Raw genomic sequence first — 19,020 nt, forward strand, 5'->3', positions numbered from 1 at the left:
CCTCCTGAATTAACTGTCTTCCAGGCACAGACTGCAAGGTCTGACTGTAGCTTTCTTTGGAATATGCAGGGGAAAAGGCACTTCACTGCCCTCCAGCCGTTTAGTCTGAACCTTTTAAATCTCCCCTCACCATTGCTTGAAGAAATGCTAATTTCTGTGCTATGTCTCCAATTGTTTGTGTGATTTGATAATTTAATGAAAATTACAGAAAATAATGTCACAGCAGCAAAAATAAGTTTTTGTAGGTATTTTCTGGAAATGCATGGAAGGGCTAGTTAGGGGACCTTGTTAGTACCCAAGTTGGTTCAAAGTCTTTCTGCCTGAAATTGGGGTAATTTTTGACATTTATGAAAACATTCCAGTAAAAAACTACAGAGAGGAAGGAGAAGACCCTTGAAAACTAGAGTGACAAACTTTTTTTTTTCTAGAATTCAGAGGGGAAGCAGTGTCTTGTAATTTAATTTTCAGACTGCTGCAAAATTTGTCAGTTAATGGCTCCTAGAGGGCCAGACTAAGCAGCAGACCTTTACCTTTATGAGATGTTCAAAGCTGCAGAAATGGTCTTGATACCTCCTGCAAGGGGGCCATATGTGTGTGTGTGTGTGTAAGGTAAGATGGGAGCTTAGTTTTGTGGACTTGATTAGAGACAGGGAGCTTTAAGCTTTTATTTAACAACTAAAAACCAAAGCCCTGAAAAAAAAAAGCCCATGTCTTCAGAACTAAGCACTGGATGAGAAAAATAGCATTAACCAGATGATTTAGTTACAAAGAAAAAACAAACACCCTCCTACCAAACAGTTTATCCCAAGTTTTACATTCTGCATTTATGTTCTTGCTATATTTATTTGAGCCAAAAAAATTCAGAAGAACTTTTTCTTGACTGTTGGTTTAGCATCACAGAATATCCTGAGTTGGAAGGGACCTGTGAGAATTGTTGAGTCCAACTCCTGACTCCACAAAGGGCAGGTAAAGTGAATGAGACAGGAAGGGAAGTCAAGGCAGGAATTTATTGTGAGTAAGGAATACAGTTGCTCTCCAACAGGTCAGTTTGTTGTTGCTATTCATTTTGGGGCTATGAAAGCTGAAAGTCAATAACAGAATGGAGATACCATGTAGGTATGCAAGTGTACAGTAACACAATGTCAAGAACAGGATTTTTTGGGAGAGGGGCTGGGAGTGTGCAAAGGATGCACATAGACTTGCATTAAAGATCACATGGGAGCTGAGGAAGTGAAATTTGCATGACCCTGAAATACAGATTTTTTTTTATAGTTATTTACAAAGCTACAAAGTTGGCAAGATTGGAGACTGTGGTTTTAGCATGATGTTGTAGGGGACCTTGGTGTGCCATGTTTTGTTTCAGCAGGATATTAAATGCTCCATTTGCTTTGTGTGGAGAAATTCCTGCTGATTTAATTTGATCTAATTGCAGTCTTAAAGAAATGTTATAAGAATAATTGTTTGTTTTCTTTACAATGGCTTTAGCTTACTCATTTAGCCTTAAGCACTTCATTCAGATGTAGACACCAGAGGATTGATTCAGATTTTGGTGGGACAGATTTACATCCAGATAGGACAGTGACAACTGCAAGGGCAACTGTGCCACAGGGAGGGTCTATTTTAGAGGAGGGACAATAGCAGTGCAGAAATACTGCCTGTGTTAGACCCTCTCCATGGAAAATGTTACAGCTTCCACACAGGCACATGAAAACTGCTTCTCAGCAGACTTGAAGATGGCAGATAGGTTAATTGAGTCCAGGCTGCTATCCTTAGACTGTCCCTAGTACCTGAACTAACTTAGATTTCCCTGAGCAAACTGCTCTGTGTACCACCCCATTTTCAAAAATTAGTTCTGTTATTTTAGAGCCTTTGAAGAAGTGCCTTTCTTCACTGCTTCATTTTTCACCTGAATTTTAAATTTAGGTGCACCTTTCTGTGTTAAAAATGCCAAGCTCCTGAGTTCTCAGGCCTAAGAAATGGTTGCAGGATTATGGATGACATTAAGAGTTTCCTGACAGTATCTAACATCACAGCATTGTTTGTGCTATTGAATAAGACTGAAACATGACCAGTGGTGCTTTGACAAAGGAATGATTGAAATTAAAATTCATCTTTATCCTCAGTTGTTCCATTGTGCTTTTTCTATTTATAGTTGAAAGGTGGGGGTTGTTTAGATTGATTTATATAGGCAGGTTGGACAAGTTGCATATTTCTGTGAAGTGATTCAATAAACATCAACTGAAGGAACAATTTTCAGTCTAATTTGCTCAATAAGTGTCCAGGCACACTTAGCAAAAGCATTACAGATGCAAATCCAGCTAAACTTTTTTTAAAGGCCACGGCATAAAGAGGTCTACATTAATATAAGATTTTAATTTCATGGTGGATGCATGAACAGCACTAAAACTCTTACTGAGAAGTATGGATTTATCCCACGTGGTGGTTTCAGACAGAGAGTATTCCTTATTCCTGTCCTCCAGACATCGGGGGTGGGTTGATATCAGGACGTGCCATTTTTGAGACTTTTTGTTTGTTCTATGTCTAATTTCTGACAGACATTAAAAACATGAATTGCCAAAGCTCCTGTCCACTGATGTTTGTAGATGGTTTAAGACTGTGCAGGGTATTGGAAAAACATATTTTTAACACATTTGATGACTTGCTGGAGTAACTGAGGAGGAGGAGTATTCCCTGAGAACAGAGGCCTCAGTAGGGAACTTTTGGGCACATTGCATGTTTTAGTGCTGTGAATTTATACACCTTTGCATGATGTGCTCTTAAATAGTCCAACAGCATTGCATGTGGAAGAAGTCCCCCTTGGAAGTTGGCAGTGTGTGGCAGGACCCTGGCAGCTGAAACTGAGATCTGGTGGGGGGATGAGGCTCTCTGTTCCAGCATGTCCCTTGATATCTCAGGATATCTGTGTTGGGAAGGCTTGCATATCGTATTTCTGTGCATACTGCAACAAGAGGTGAGAAGAGGTAGAAATTATAACTTAGCAAAGGAAGTCAGCTTTCTATGAAGACCCTGATTTCTGGCAGATGAAACACCAAACCAATTTTCTTATATTATTTTTTTGTGCACGGGTTTTTTTCTGTTTCAGAATTTTGGAGGAGGAAGAATAATTATTTTTTCACTGAAGAAACAGGCTGAAAAATAATTTAAAAACTTTTCATGAAACACTAGTCTTTCTGTGTTTTCTCCAAATTTCAAATTAATACTTTTTTTCAGGAATCTTGCTGTAACATGGTTAAATTCATACTGAAGGAGTTACTAGAAATACTAACTTCAATGAAATACAAGATAGATGCAAATTTCATGAGGTTTTCAAAATATTTACTTTCTGTGTTTCAGAACACAAAACTTAGTGTTTAAACTCTTGTGAATCCTTTCTGTCTGAAATAAAATAATAAAATTTTGGAGCTTTAATGTATGTTTCAAGCAATATTTAGAATATGAAGCCTGTCCCTAAGCAATCAGGAAAGTAACTCGGAGGATAATGCAATTTGAGCCTCTTATATAGGTTTTTTTTGTATTTTTATCAGAGAGCTAGCACTGCCCATGCAATGAAAACACAGATTGAGCTTTGTTTTTCCTGTTACTTAACCAGTGCAAATACATTCAAATATATTCATTACTCCAGTTACCTAAGCTACTCCATATCCTCTGAGTTTGTACAAACTGGCCACATATTTATAACATTTTTATAGTAACCATTAAAATGCAAATAAGGATAAATGATGCAGATTCTGTAAAGCCTCCTGGCTTTTTTTTTGTGAATAAACCTGGTAGAGCCCAGCTGATGTTTAAAACTCTTCATCACAGTACGTCAAGTAGTGAAATATAATCCATGCTGTATTCTGAGAGACAAATAAACACCTTAATTATAGCAATAATAATAGAAAATTTAGCTGTAACTAAATCATGTTGTTGCTACTCATCTCTAAAACAAATGTTTTTATTTTGTCTGTACAGTAATGTCTTTCAACAGAGAAAATTGATGCAGTTGTGTAGTAAACTGTCTGCAAAATGTTGCCAGGCTGTGGTTTACAACATGAACAGATACACTGTGTTTCTATTTGTGCACCAGGCAAATCACTGAAAGAGCAACTTCAGTTTGTTATCTCTTTAACACTTTGGTTTCTGTGGCAAAGATACTCAGGCTTTGTGGAGGTCTAATTAGAGGAAAAAAGTAGTTAAAACCTCTGGTTAATGAAAAATAGTGTATTCTATGCAGTGCAGTTTGTCATTCACTTTTCATTATGTGTCTGTTTGCACTTGAGAAATTTTGAGAAAATCCAAAGCAGCAAACCACTTCCATGCATCATCTCCTTCCAGCTGTACTGTGTTGGAGAACCAAATTAAGGCTATTCAATGGCTGTCAAGTTGTGCAGTTTATCTGTAGGGCAGATACTGAATACTCCACCTCAATGCCAAATGGTAGCTCTGTTTTTTTCTGGCTGACAGTTGTTGTTGCATTAATGCACCAAGAGGAAAAAATATTTTTGCTCTAGTGTCTTAACTTTCCTTGAATCTTTCTCCTCTCTTGTAAAGTGGGAAAGTTTAAATTTCATGCCTTACTTAGATTTGGAGGAAATGAGGGAAGAGAGGAGAAGGGAAACATTTTCAGTTGAAGCCAAATAATCATTTGATGATTACAGAGGGAGTTTGACCCTGGGAAATCTGTATGTTTGCTTTTATAGCAGTTGGTGTCTCCCACTGCTTGGAGGTAGAGAGCAGATCCTGAGGGTGCAGGCCAATGTTGGGGCTCCAGGGAGCTGTGCTGGGAAAGTCCGTGTGGCAGCCACTGTGGATCAGCACCACAGATAACTGTATTTACTAAACTCCTGATTGCCAAGATATGCTTAGTGCTGCATTTCCACTGAGGTGAGCAATGTTTGGTCATTCTGTCTGGTCTTTGGTTCTGCTGACACTGTGTTCAGTGTTCAAACATGTAGATGAAGGCAAATTGGGAGGGGACGTAACCTAGATCCTGCTATTGGCTGCTGTAACAACCATTACTATTGCTTTGAGAATGATTCAGACATGAATATTTTGTCTGATATACTTGAGAATCCGTGGATTCATGTGAATGCTTTCAAAATCCATACTGATTTTGAAGACCTGCAACACACGAATCTATAGCACCATCTTCTCCCCCAGCTATTACACCAAAACTGCACCAGGACTTCCAGACACCCAGAACCCAACAGTGGATGAGTAGGTTATCAGCCAAACACATATTCCCCATGAGTCATATTCTTTTGGAGTAGAGTGGAATATCTTCTGTCTGAGAGAAGAGCTCTTCGATCTTTCCTCTTGTAAGAGTGAAAAGGCCAAGGTTTGTTGTGGTATCAAGGCAGTCACTTGTAATGTGAGAGTGTGGTTCTTTCCCCAGAATCAGCAGAACACCTGACTAAGCTGCAATAACCAGATCTTCATCACCGGTGCAGCTTTCGGGAGACAGAGTGGATGAGGCTTAACCTTAAGACTGACTCAGGCTGAACTGGCAGTGGTAACAGAGAAATCATCTTTTCACTTATAAGATGAACAGCAAATTTGATGTGGAGATGAAATTGGGAAAGAAATATGGAAACAGACGGTTTTATAAAATATTACTTCACAGTTAAAATATGTCAGGGTTTGGGGATTGTTATTATAATTAAAACAAATAAGGAAATATAAAAGGCAGGAAACTCTTTGGCTTTCCTATGCATGCTGAGCTGATGGTGGAAAAGGTCTTCGGCCCACAAATCCAGCAGGGAATATAAATGATTGATGGTAAAAGCTTAGATCATCCACTTTAAGTGTGATTGACAGATAATGTTCCTGGCAAACATCTGGAATTCAGCAAGCTGGGAATGAGAAATGCAAAGTACTGACAAACAAACCATCTGCATTTCTCTAGCTTTTTAATCTTTCTTCAGAGGTAAGGTGAAATAGATAAAGCCTGGAGTTATAATAAGAAAGAGGCTTTTGGCTCAAGTTCCCTAATGCAGCCCTTGGACTTTGCCAACCACCTTCTAACTCAGAAGTATCACCATACCCTTCTTGCTTTCCAACTACAGATGGTTTTGATAAAACACCCACTTAGTCTTCTTCCCACCCCCCCCCCTTTTTTTTTTTTGTTCCTTTTTCCACAGTGATTGATCTTACTTTGTGGAGAACATATAGACAAAGGGAGATGGTATGCAATTCCTTATTATGCATAAGAGGCCAATTGTTCTAATGCAGTGCAGGTAATCCTGGGTGGAATTTTAATTCCTTCTTGCTATATAGATTTCTACTGCTCCTTCCCCCCTCCCCCCCCCATTTTTCTATAAATATCAAACATGGGTTTGTTTTTTTTAGAACCTGACAATCAAATTTAATACTTTTGGTACCCATCATGTTGAAAATGGACTTGACAGAAATACAGCAATGAGGCTCTTGTGTGTGCCTTGCTTTGGAGACTGAAATACAGTGTAGGATTACTTTTCAGCTAGATCACCGGCTGTTAACTTCAAGGAAGTTTTTTAATGGAAGAAAAGAGTACAAGTTCTTTGGGTTTTTTAGTTGGCTTCTTAAAAACAGAGACTTCTGTGATCTGACTCAATTTGTTGCTCATGTGTTGCTTTTCTCTGGTTTGGCTCAGTGGGCCCCCAGCAGACCCAGCTGCTTCCTGTGCTGTTCTTGCCACTAATGGGAGGTGGAAGGACACTGCAGCAGGGAAGAGTTACAAATAGTGAAGGGTAAACTGTGGTTGCTGCCACAAGTGAAGGACAAAGCTATGTCTTTGTGTTATGGGAAAAGCAGAATTGAATTTCAAAAAGAGTAAGAGATAAATAACTTCTGTTGTACCTCACTTCTGAGGCAGGCACAGCAGCACCATGCTGCTTGTGCTTGTATTGTACTGATTATTCATCACGTTACTGTGGGGCAGTAACAGAATGGTTGTCATTTTTAGACATAGGGAAACTTGTTCAGAGATGTTAAGCAATACACTTAGAAATGAGTTAGAATTCCTCTCCCTTGTGCTTGGACTACCAGCTCTAACTGTTGCTCATCAGTGATGGCACAATTCAATGCTTGATAGATTCCAGAGCGTTAATTAAAACAGTTGTTTAGCTAATTGCCTGGAAGATTGTGAATAAAAGCATATTTATTCCAAAGGCAAACAATCCATTTTTACCCAGTGAAGCATATCAGTTTTTATGGTGCATAAAAATTGTTTCATTTCAATTTTCAATATATGGTATATTTGTCTAAAAGCCATGTAGATTATCTGTTTCAAGTCCGTGGAAGCTTTTTTTCTTTAGCCATTTCTAAAGTATCTGGTAACAAAAACCATACAGACAATTGAAAATGTGAACAGTCATTGCTATTAAAAAGAAAAGTTGTTTATTATACTGGGCTGCAGGGTGACATGAAGCTTTTGTACTATTTCCAGATGTTGTCATTGTCCTATGCAGGAGACTAGAGGTGGAAGAAAGATTATCTTTATGGTGTCTTTGCCTAATTTTGTGAAAAATGTGCTAACAGAGCAGGTGATTTCAGAGTCTTTACAAACTTAAAATTAAAATAAAATCTAAAGTGGTCAGGATCTAAAGTGATCCCTGTGAGGTGGATGGTGTAGGTCTTCTGTGGAAGGCTGGCAACACATTAGAGTTAATGACAACTTATTGCAATTCAGGGTAGTTTACTATCAACCTGATAGCTTTTTTTCAAAGAGAAAATGCTTATCATCTAATGGAAGAAATTAGGTAAGTGTGGAAGTACAGCTGAAGGGCTGAGATGGGAAATCTGAGTTTGATTTAGACATTTTCTTGAGCTCTTTACTCATGATGGTCCTCTTGACTCCATATAGGCTTTCAAATGTGACAATTTATTTAGGGAAGGAAATCTAAAAGAATTGAATTTACTGACTTCTGGGTGAAATCAGTAAACTAATATATATATTGATGCTTTGGATTTAAGACTTGCTATAGGCAAGGTATTACTTAAAAGACAAGGGACCATTCCCACCACAGCTTGATAGATATGAATGTATTTCCATGTCGTTGGTCTAAAGAGAGATGGGCAGTGATGATATAGCACAGCAGAAGTTCGGGAGAAAAACACATTTCAGAACAAGAGCAGTATAGCTTTACATTATCAAGGTAATAAGTGAAGTTTCCTTGCTTGTTAGCATTATGTATTGGAAAACAAGGGGGGAAAGACCATTTACATTACTCTTGTAAATGAACTTGTAACTTTTTCCTTTTTGTGCCCAGCCTGAGCTGGGGTGTAACCAGTGAAGTCCTGACTGGGAGCTGCACTTCAGCTAGGTTTTGGTGTACATGCCCTACATTGTAGTGCCCAGACTGGTGGAAATGCCATCCTTGCAGTATTCCACAGCAGGGAATTTCACTGGCTGCCCTGAGCTCATAGAGACATGCACATGGGAAGGGTGTGAAGAAATGGCTGTTTTCTTCCTTCCAGTGTGAAACAGATAAACTTTCATGCTTTGTCATTGTTATGTGGGGATAACTAATTGTACTCTTCTTGGTTTGGACTCTGTTTAGCTGCAGCCTATAACTGCACTGATGTGTGATACAGGATGATTTTATTGACACAATACTGGGTAAATATTAGCCAGATTAAGAAAAATCAACAACACAGATGTAAGATCCTTTGTGTGACAGTTAAAAGGAGGAAAGGAAAAACCATTTCCTCTTAATTAATTTCTTTGAAAGGGATTAGAAGAGAACAATAACAAACCACTTTTCTTGAGTTTTAAGGAAAAACCTTTATTGATATTTAAAGGACACTTGTCATGTAGAACAGTTTTTATGTTTGATTTATTCTTATGAAGTTTTGCTAAGCTGTTGTAATTAAGAAAAAGATAATGGAAAAAAATATCAATCAAGTATTTCAAAGTTGGGTTTTTTTCCCAGACAGTTTTTTTTTTTTTTTCTGAGTGCAAAAATAGAAGAAACTTGACTGCATGAATGAGAAGTCTGTTCTTTTATATTTTTGATGGAAAGAGTGCTGTTATTGAAAGAAATGCTGTTGATTTTCTGTAGGCAAAGGAGACGTTTTTGGTGATGTGTTCTGGAAGGAGTCAACTCTCGCCCAGTCCTGTGCTAATGTAAGGGCTTTGACTTACTGTGATCTTCATGTGATTAAAAGGGATGCCTTGCAGAAAGTGCTGGAGTTCTACACAGCTTTTTCACACTCCTTCTCCAGAAATCTCATTTTGACCTACAACTTGAGAAAAAGGGTAAGTAGCTGTGATTTTAACATACATCATGTACATTATCTCACTTTTCAGGACTGTCTGCATGAAAAAAAGGAATGGCTTGAATTCTGGAATTTTTTGTGAAGCCCTTTTATAAGATGACTTTTCAGAGCTTGCCTAAGAGACCCTGCTAGCATGTAGAGTCAAAGGCTTTGAGTATTTATTCCAGTGCTAGCTTCAGAGGGAGCTAGAGTGTGTGCATGTGAAAGTATTATAAGTTTCCAGGAAGTAGACAGGTTCCAGCATATATGAAAACTGTCACGCACTTGTGATAAACAATATTCACTACTTGATGCAACTTCACAGTTTCTGAAGCAGCTAAAAACATTTTAGGGGTTTTGCCTGAAATCAGAAGGAAAATGACAGGGAAGATATAAAATCTAATATATGGAACAAAAGTCAAGTACAGTAAACACAATGGAAAAGTAATATGAACATGACATTCCATCAAGAGTTGTTTCTTTTATTATAAATCACATTTTGGAATTACTTTGCTTATGTATAATATTTCCATTTTTTTATCCTTGATTTTTTGGCTCTTTTCATTCCTTGCTATGTGCCATTTCAAGGTATTTTGTCAAATGCAAGTAATCATAATCTAATAGCCCAATTTAAATCCTCTGTGTAATCTTCAGTGAACAACCTCTGCAGAAATTCATTAAAACTGTAGTAGGTATAATTCAGATGATATGATTTCATGATGCAAGGTAGAAGACAATAATATTACATTGAAAAAGAAATACATTAGAGAACCTGTACTTGCTTTATAAGGGTATTTGAGATCAGCTAAAGAAATATGTTTGATAGGACACTTCTTTGTTCTTAAAAATGATTCTCCATAGTAATTTCCAGGTGCCAAGTGAGTCCTAGATAATTAGACATGAAAAGAAGAGAAATATTTTAATCTTTTAAATCTACTTTGTAAAATTAAACTTTACAACTAGACATTTTGAAGATATTTTTAGACATTTTTAATATATAGAATTGGCATACTGAAAGTAAAGTAGTGTGATGATATTTTTTATCTGCATATGTTACCAGTGCAAAAGAATTCAGCTTTGTAGTGTTGGATGAAAGAAGAATGTGTGATCCACACTTTGGTGAAATAAATCAGAACTCTGGTAGAAAATTGATGTGATTAAAAACTAAGAAGCAAATTTATACTTGGGGATTTCCTCCTTAAGACATTTTTTTCAGATGAAGGTACACAGCTGCAAGGGTATTATGAGAGATGTCCTGTTAATAGGTAGCTCCTTACCTGGTCTTGGTTAATGTAAGAAATAAAATAAATGAAAAAATTTGACATTGCTATCACCTCAAGAATCAGTATCACTGACTGACATATATTATAATTAACTTCATGGGTAATGTGCTAAGATACTCCCAGAATATATAACTACCTTTTCTCCCAGAATATATAACTACCTTTTTTTTTTTTTTCTTAAACTCTGTAGAAATAGCAAGGACCAACTTTTTCAAAACTCATGGTAATTCTAGCAGAATTCACATCATTTTGGTCCTGTTCTGAGCCAAAAGGCCCAACTTTAGAATCAAATATCTACTCCAGAAGTGACAGTGACACAGTCCCTCCATATTTATGGGCATTGCTTTTCCCAAACCAGGTTACAAAACATTTTTTAACTGTAGTGTCTCATCTCCTGTGCTGTCAATTTCCTACACAAAATGTTCTTAATAAAAATGTACATCTCATGATAGCAATTTCCATCCAGTTATTCAAATAATTGGATTTTAATTGAGTTGCAGTCAGCAGAAAAGTGGCATTGATTGATAATGGAAGTGAGAGTTTGATGGTTCTAGGTTAACAGAGTATAACACTATTTCTTTTATTAAAAGAAGGCTGATTGCAATCAGAATGCAAATGTTAAATAATATGAATCATATATGCTCTTGGAAATGCGTGGAAAGTACAATACTTCAGAGATTTGAGGTGATGCACGTTGAAAGGCAACGTTTTAGACTTTATTCTGGTTTAAATATCTATGATTTTTATTTAATAGAAAAAGCTCCCTAGCCTGTTGCTTCTAACACTTTTCAGGTCTATTTCTGCAAATGAAATTTTGTAGAATTAAGATGAATTGGTACCTTCTGTTAGTTACATTTGTGATGTATTGCATATCCTGTGGAGTATAAATACCAGAATTACACTTTTCATTTCAGGAAACAGTTCCATCTCTGTCTCCAGAAATGTTCAACTAGTTTAAATGTAGACACTGTATATCTTCATACAGATATATATATATATATATATATATATATTCAAGTGTATGTCTATCTGTATGAGATGTTTTCATACAGATTCCAAATACATGAAAAAACAGTTTTGGAGATCTTTTTTCAGAAGGATCTCATTTTTTAGAGTTGTTTATTCCTCTGAGGTGTCCTCATCTTCAGGGTACATATGCCTTTAGTTGGTTGTGGTACTGAGTCCCACTGTGCAGTGCTAGGTGCTTTGTAGCCAAGTTTCACTCAAGTGAGCTCAAGCATTGGTCCATTTTTTTACCATTTTCACATTATTCCTTGGATGCTGGGTCTCCTCTAGTGCTCCCTGATGGAGCTGGGGCTCTCTGTCCCAGGCCCTTAGGTGCCAGTGAAGAGATGTTCTCCCATTGCTGGGTCTGGATCCATGTGCTGGTGACTGTGACAGAAATAAGCAGACATGCAGGTACATTGGAAGGTACCCAAACTGGTCAATTGGTCTTGACCTTAGCTAAACCTGGAGCTGGACTTAGGCAAAGTAAAAGGAAACATTCCTTGTGCTGTTCTTCCTACTTGTCTTGAATGTGGTTTGGGCTGAGCTGGGAGGGCAGGACACTCTGGTCCCTGTATCTCCTTCATGACTTCTGTAGAACAGGCCTGCAGGTATAAAATGTTACTGCCTGTGATACTTGAAGACTTTGTGGCCAAGGGAAAAGTTTCCAGTGCTCGGTGCCTGGCATGTCATTGTTGTCCCTGTCTGTGCTGTCTGAAAGCAGTTTCCTTTCACTCACTTTCTCTCAACAAATGCCAGTGAAATATCCTCTTTTCTAAAAGTGTCAGCTTGCTGTCAGGTGACTCCCTGAGCAGTTTCCTCAAGTGACCAAAATCCCTCCTGAAGTTATTAGCTGTCTAGTTACCTCAGAGTGGAGCTCAGATGTAGAAAACTTTTTATTTTTCCTAAAGGAAAAGAGAAAGCAGACCTTTAATTAACTCCTTCTGCTGCCAGTCACTGAAATTTTTATCTAAGTGGGAATAGGGGGATAATCATCTGCTGCATCTCTCTTTCCACCATCCTAAGAAACTGAAACTGCAATCTGTGCCTGCAGGTGCTATTTGTTGGACTTGAAGACTTTGCAGCTGAAAGGAAGCCGAGCAAGGTTTTTCAGAGCAATACTTGCTGTAACAATGTTCTGAAATTAAAGCAGGTTAACTTGATGTTTCTCTCAATTTTTGGAATCTTTGAGGGGAACCAGAGTGTAGACACTGGGAATAGTGTGGGGTAGCCAAGTGACAAACTCACCCTCATGAAGGGTATGCTGGACAAAAAAGAAGTAATCCAGGCTGGGAGGGCAGCAGGATTCACAGGCTGGATGGAGGAGGTCGGGTTTTTCCCACCAAATATTTAAACACTTCTGGGTTTCGAAATTTGACATCATAGCTCCAGGTTGGTAGGAGCATAAGAAGAGAAAAGCTTGCCTCATAGCTACCTGTCATTGTCTTTGGCTTGTGATGGGGTGCAAGTTTGCTGTCTTTAAGAATGGGGAAGGCCTTTGGCAAATGTTCTGAGCTTCTTTCCTTGTGTATGAGCTTTGTGACCAATATTAACTTCCACTGGGTTGTACCACCCTGTATTTGCTCATTTCATTCTGCTGCAGCCATAAATGATGTTATAGCTCAAATGCCTGCTCACAGTACATAAAAGGGAGAATTCTTATACATAATTTATTAAGCTGAGATTTCTCTAGTAAGCCATTTTAGTCTGGATAGAGATTAAATGACTAATTCTGAATACTTTGGAGTGTCATGATAAAAAGCACAAGTGGCTTTCCCAGAAGCTGAAATTTGTATCCTGATATAAGAGAAGGAAGGCAGTGGGATCTAGGTATGTTACTGGGATTTTGTTGGAGTGAAAGAAGTGGCAAATAATGTTCTGCATTTTTACAAATCAAACATGATTTAGTGAGTTAGAGACAAAGTTCCTAGTCAGACCATACTTGAGGGAGCAGTGACTGTGACAGAATAGACTCTCTCCTTGGCAGTGTAAGACGATTTGCTTTTGCACATGTAGTGGTGTGTTTATTCTATGGTATTCCAGCAGTGCTAGTGGACAGGACTCTCACCATCTCTTTCAAAATGCAAATTTATAATGTACCTGTGCTTTCCTCTTCAACATTAGCTCAATCTTTCTTCTTTTGATAGTGTAAATTCTAACTAGAGAGAGAACCTCTCTCAAATCATACATTTCAGCTAGGAGTGCCTCAAGCCCTGTTTTTAAATCTCAGGGGGCATTGGCAGCAGTTTGTTTTCAGAGGGGGCAGTCCGTGACCTTATATTCTGCCTTTCCACACGACAAGTTTTAAAATTCTTTTTCACGATAGAGATTCAAAATGGTATCCCAGAATTCTTTCTGGTACCCAGAATTGCTAGAGGGCTTCAACAAAGCTTTCTTACCCTGAAAAGAGAAAGGTTTTAATTTTAGAATATTATCCCATTTGGTGATAGATTTCATAATGGTCAAGCTGACAGCTTGCTTCCTTCTCCTGTGTTTGTACTCACCAAAAAAATCCTAGTTGTCCTGTGGGAAGAGGATTTTGATGTTTGACTGGCATGCATCTTACAGCCGTGAAAACCGAGGACATTGGACATGACTGACATGTCTGGAAGGGCCTGTGGCTTGGGAATTGTGCCAAATTCCCAAGGAGGCAAAGTTGTCAATTTCCAAAAAAAACCTGTCCAAATGTAAATAAACAGTTAAGCATTATGTTCTTTCCCATGTTGCAGTTTTAAAAGCTGTTCAGGGAGTTGAATGCTCTTATATTCATGTTTTCTCTTTGTCAATCTAAACAAAACATATTTTATTCTGTTTCATCATTGGTAGATTCCATATTGCATTTTTGCATCTTTTCTCTGGCCTTGGACATCTTAACTTCTCCCTGTCTCTAACAGAGATCTGTTTAGCTAGCCCACAGATTTTTGGTCAAATAGACTTTACACTCTGTACTGAAAGTGCTCTGAGGCAGTGTGTGTCATAAATTCGCACATCTTCTGTGGATGATTTTAGTGCTATGTCTGTCAGTGAGTTGAAGCCTCATGCTCTTGGGAGAATGCGTCCTTGGATTTCTTCCTTCTCCTCCTCTGTGGTTTGTTGGACTCCTCCAGGTAAAGCACTATCACCCACCCTTAGAGAAGATTTGAGGAACTGCAACCTTTAACATTCATACACCTACGGTGATTGTTGACGCATGTGATTGTGTTCAAGCCAAAGGAGCTCCATTATCTATTTTCCAAAAGTTCCAAATTCTAAACTTATTTCTGGTCTTTTTAATGCTTATGGCCTGGAGCCTTAGGCTCCTGGGCTTATAGAGAGGAAGATCTGGCTACAGATGAATAGTTCACATTGTGGGGATGTGTGTGTACAATAGAAAACATAATTAACTAGGAAGTTCTAAAACACTCTGGTGGGTTGACCTTGGCTGCCCACCAAGCCCCTCTATCACTTCTTGACAGGACAGGGAGAGAAAAATAAGATGAAAACCTTGTGAACTGAGATAAGGACAAGGAGATCACTTACCAGTTGCCATCATGGGCAAAACAAACTTGATTGAAGGAAATTAATTTATTACCAATTAATCAGACTGGGATAACAGCAGATAAGGAAAAAAATCTAAAAAACACTTTCTTCCTATTTCTTCCTTTCTTCTCAGGCACAAAGTCACTCCTAAGTCTTCTATCTCCTTCCCCTGAGCAGTACAGGAAGGTGTGGAATGGGGGTTGTGCTCAGTTCATAAGACTTGTTCTCTGCCATTCCTTTCTCTTCACACTTTTCCTGTGCTCCAGCATAAGGTCCCTCTCATGGGAGACAGTCCCTGACAAGCTTGTCCAATGTGTGTCCTTCCCACAGGCAGCAGTTCTTCGGGAACTGCCCCAGTGCAGGTCCCTTCCATGGGGGGCAGTCCTTCTGGAACAGACTGCTCCAGCATGCATCCCTTGGGGAGCCACAGATCCTGGCCAGAAGACCTGCTCCTTCCTAGGTCTCCTCAGTGGTCTGCAGGTGCATATCTGCTCCACCACGGGCTTCCATGAGCTAGAGGGGGACAACCTGCAGCTTCAGTCTCCAGCATGGTCATCACCATGGTTTCCATGAAAAAAGGAAAATCTCTGCTCCAGCCCCTGGAGTACCTCCTCCCCCTCCTTCTTCTCTGAACTTGGTGTCTGCAGAGATGTTTCTTTCACATATTGTCAATTCTCTCAGCTGCTGTAGTGCTGTGTTTTTTACTCTTTCCTACATATGTCACTGCAGAGGTGCTGCTGACATTGCTGATGGGCTCAGCTCTCGCCTGCGCTGGGTCCACCTTGGAGCAAACCACAGCTTGCTCTGTCTTACACGGGAACAGGTTTTGGTGCCTTCTCACAGAAGCCACCTCTGCAGCCCATCTGCTATCAAACCCTTGCCACATAAACCCAAAAAAGACAACAAAACTGTTCTGTTGCTTTTACTCACTGCATGGTATGTTGTCATGTAAATTTTAGCTGTGACTTAGATAAAGCTCTGTAGGTAAGTAGCAAAATGCTTCTTTAGAATGCTCTTAAATGACTAATCCTTTCTAAACTGATTTAATGAATTCATCACATGTTTGAGATGCCTTCTGCTACTATGAATAATGAGTAATTTTCATACATTTAGGTACTGTAGTAGAATGTCTGTTATTAGTTATTATAAAGAAGTAACTTAGTACGCCCTACAAAGCAAGCTATTTTTTCATAGAAATATTTTTTAAATTCTGATAGGCCATTCACTAGCAAATCCCATTAAAAGTAACACAGTCATCAATAGGTATTAATGATTATCAATAAAATTGATGGAAGAGCTGGTATGGGTGAAATTCAAATTCCAATTCACCTTAAAATGGAAGAATATGATTCTTTTATGAAGCTAATGCTAAAACTGTAACTGTCTTGAAGTATCTTCAGTAAAGAGAATATTTCCTGTTCTGTGCTGTTGTAGATCTATAGGTATTCCCATGCTGGCTGCTAAATTCTTAATTATCATTTGCATTCTGATCACTGAATTAGGAATTAAATTTGTGCAAACTAAATTTGTAAACCCAGAATTTTGACTATTTCACAATGTGTTTTCTGAGTATGGAGCACCATATTAATGTTATGTCAATAAAGACATTCCAATTCTATGTCAGTATTTGGAAGAAAAAATACAGCAAACAGAACAAGTTCTGGTCAACCAGAAATTGGGGTTAAGCACTAAATTCATCAATCTAGAAACTGAATTGATGCTTTGTTTGTTTTTATCACATTTTTAGGAGACCTGCTTGAACTGGTTTTGAAATTTTTTTTTCCTCAGTGACCCATAAAATACTCAGCCTTAAATATGAAAGAAAAAATTCCGACTTTTTTGAAATCTGTAGTGTGTTCATAAAGTCTTTCCATATATGGGAAAGCTGTTTCAAGTAGATGAAAAATGCGCTTAATAAGTGTGATGGTGAATTAAATAAAATCTGTTTTCATACTTTTTTAATCCTTAAAAAAAGACACATTTGGCTTTTGGGAAGCTATTTTCAGATGAGTATTAGAAAGTTGACATTAAAAGAAGGTTTTGTCTCATTTTAACAGAGACACACACCCACACCAACTTGTTTATCCCAACAGAAGAAAATGCATTGCTTTGATTTTTACCCTCCTCCACCCACGTAGACTAAAGCATAGAAATAATTTTAATACAGAGAAAGGTTATTCAGAGTGTGAATGAGGATTCCCTAGAATAGCTCCCCCAAGCCTTTTTAAAATAGAAAATGCATTTCCTAGGAACTGAGGAATTTCTAAATGTTGGCCCACCACCGGAAGACAGTAATCCAAAAGACAGTGTAGCTGTTCTTACACAGTTTGGGAATCTAGTCTTCCTTGTGAAAAAAGTGAAATTCTTGCTGGTATTTTTACAGTAGGAAAGATTAATTCAAAATTTAAACTCATGCTTTTTCTTACTAATGTGTTTATTTAGAGAAATTGAAATAGAAGTGTAATATGTGGAGTCTGTCTGCATGGTGTATTCATTGTGTTTGTGGTACTCCACCACTTAGTCTAATCCTCCACCAAGCTTGCAAAGGGGACATTCCAGGGGAATTCAAAGAATTCCTACCCTTTCTCCAAAGCAGTCTTCTGTTTACCATGACTGAGTGACCAGAATTTGAAAATTTTTCTGTATTTATGATTAAAAAAATAAGGTACAGGATTTATTTGATGCCTGCTGTCTCTGTCCATGTATATATGTGTGTGTGTATATATATACATAGTGTGTGTGTGTGTATACATACATATATGTACAGTGATTGACTTACTGCTGAAGTGCCCAAGTAATTCCAATGTCACACACTCTTTCTAATATATTCATGCTGCTACCCAGGCTTTTTTGCATGTGTGCACCACATTCTGTCATGTATTATAATTAAACTAATTATGTCAATGCCATAGTAACCTCTGTAGCCTGGTAGCTTTATGTTTTGGTATAGCTTGATGCTTCATGTGAAGCACTACTGACCAAGAAAAGACAGAACAGTGACTTGATACCCTCCTGTATTATTTCTTTTTTTTCTGAAAATGATCTTTCTGCTCTGGGAAGCAGCTGGGTCCAGGACAAACTTATTAAAAGGAAATGATTTCCTGGCATAACAGCTTTGACCTTCTGGTCTCCTCCAGGGTCACTAAGGGCTGAACTCCTATGACTGCAGATCGAAACACAACCTGTTCAAGGTACTTCATGAAGGAGAGAAAATGCAGAAAACTGCAGTGTGAAAGCTGAGTTATATTGGCCAACCTGTATCCTTGAGCAATAAAACTTTATAATCTAAGTGATCCAATTGATCCTTTTTTGGCACTGCAATGAAAGCTGAAATAACTCCCCCGTATAAGAAAACAAACAATACAAAGAAAGTAGAAGAAACTAAGTTCTGGAGGTTACAGCTAGTGTTGTGTAGAGACTTTATGATCCTGGCTCCACACCAAACCCTTCCTCCAGGTCCTCTGTTTTCTTGCTGAAATGTTGAGGTTTTTATCATGACTATGAGCTCTTGGACAATGAGACAAAGGAGGTCCTTTCCCTCTCCGTGTGCCTCAGCCAGGTCTCCATAGTTCCTCTGAGGGCTCTATTTGCTATGCCACATGATGGGAATAAAAGAAGTTCACCTTAAATGCAACAAATGCTGTTAAGATTTTGTGTGAACCAAAGCAGTTTCCCAGCTTAATGTGGGAAAACATAAACCACAGACACTGAGAGGTCAAACTAACCTATGTGTGTAGACAGCTGATGTTTTTCCTGTATCCATCCTTGAAAATCAGCCTCTTAGTTGTCCCTGAAGGAGCATCTTGCTGGGGAAGAATAGCCAGGAGCATGCCACATTCCCTAGTCTCAGGCCTGCTGTGAAGTCGGGAAGGTGACTTGGTGTCTGATGTCAACCTGCTCTGCAGGCTGCTGCCCATTCCAGCGTGACATTGGAGTGTTTGATTGCTGGATCTGAAGTGGAGTAACGATGAGG

The 19,020-nt window shown here is 38.4% G+C and overlaps 1 protein-coding gene across 1 annotated transcript in view; it reads left to right on the top strand.

Moving 5' to 3' along the window:
- The window catches only part of KCNH1 (potassium voltage-gated channel subfamily H member 1), a 168,377-nt gene that overhangs the window by 80,952 nt on the left and 68,405 nt on the right, over nucleotides 1–19,020 (top strand). The window contains exon 9 of the mRNA XM_015620428.3: nucleotides 9,045–9,241. Within this exon, the coding sequence (XP_015475914.2) occupies nucleotides 9,045–9,241 (197 nt within the window). The remainder of the gene's footprint in view (nucleotides 1–9,044; nucleotides 9,242–19,020) is intronic.

The sequence above is a fragment of the Parus major genome, chromosome 3 (assembly GCF_001522545.3).
Source record: "Parus major isolate Abel chromosome 3, Parus_major1.1, whole genome shotgun sequence".
Taxonomy (NCBI): Eukaryota; Metazoa; Chordata; class Aves; order Passeriformes; family Paridae; genus Parus; species Parus major.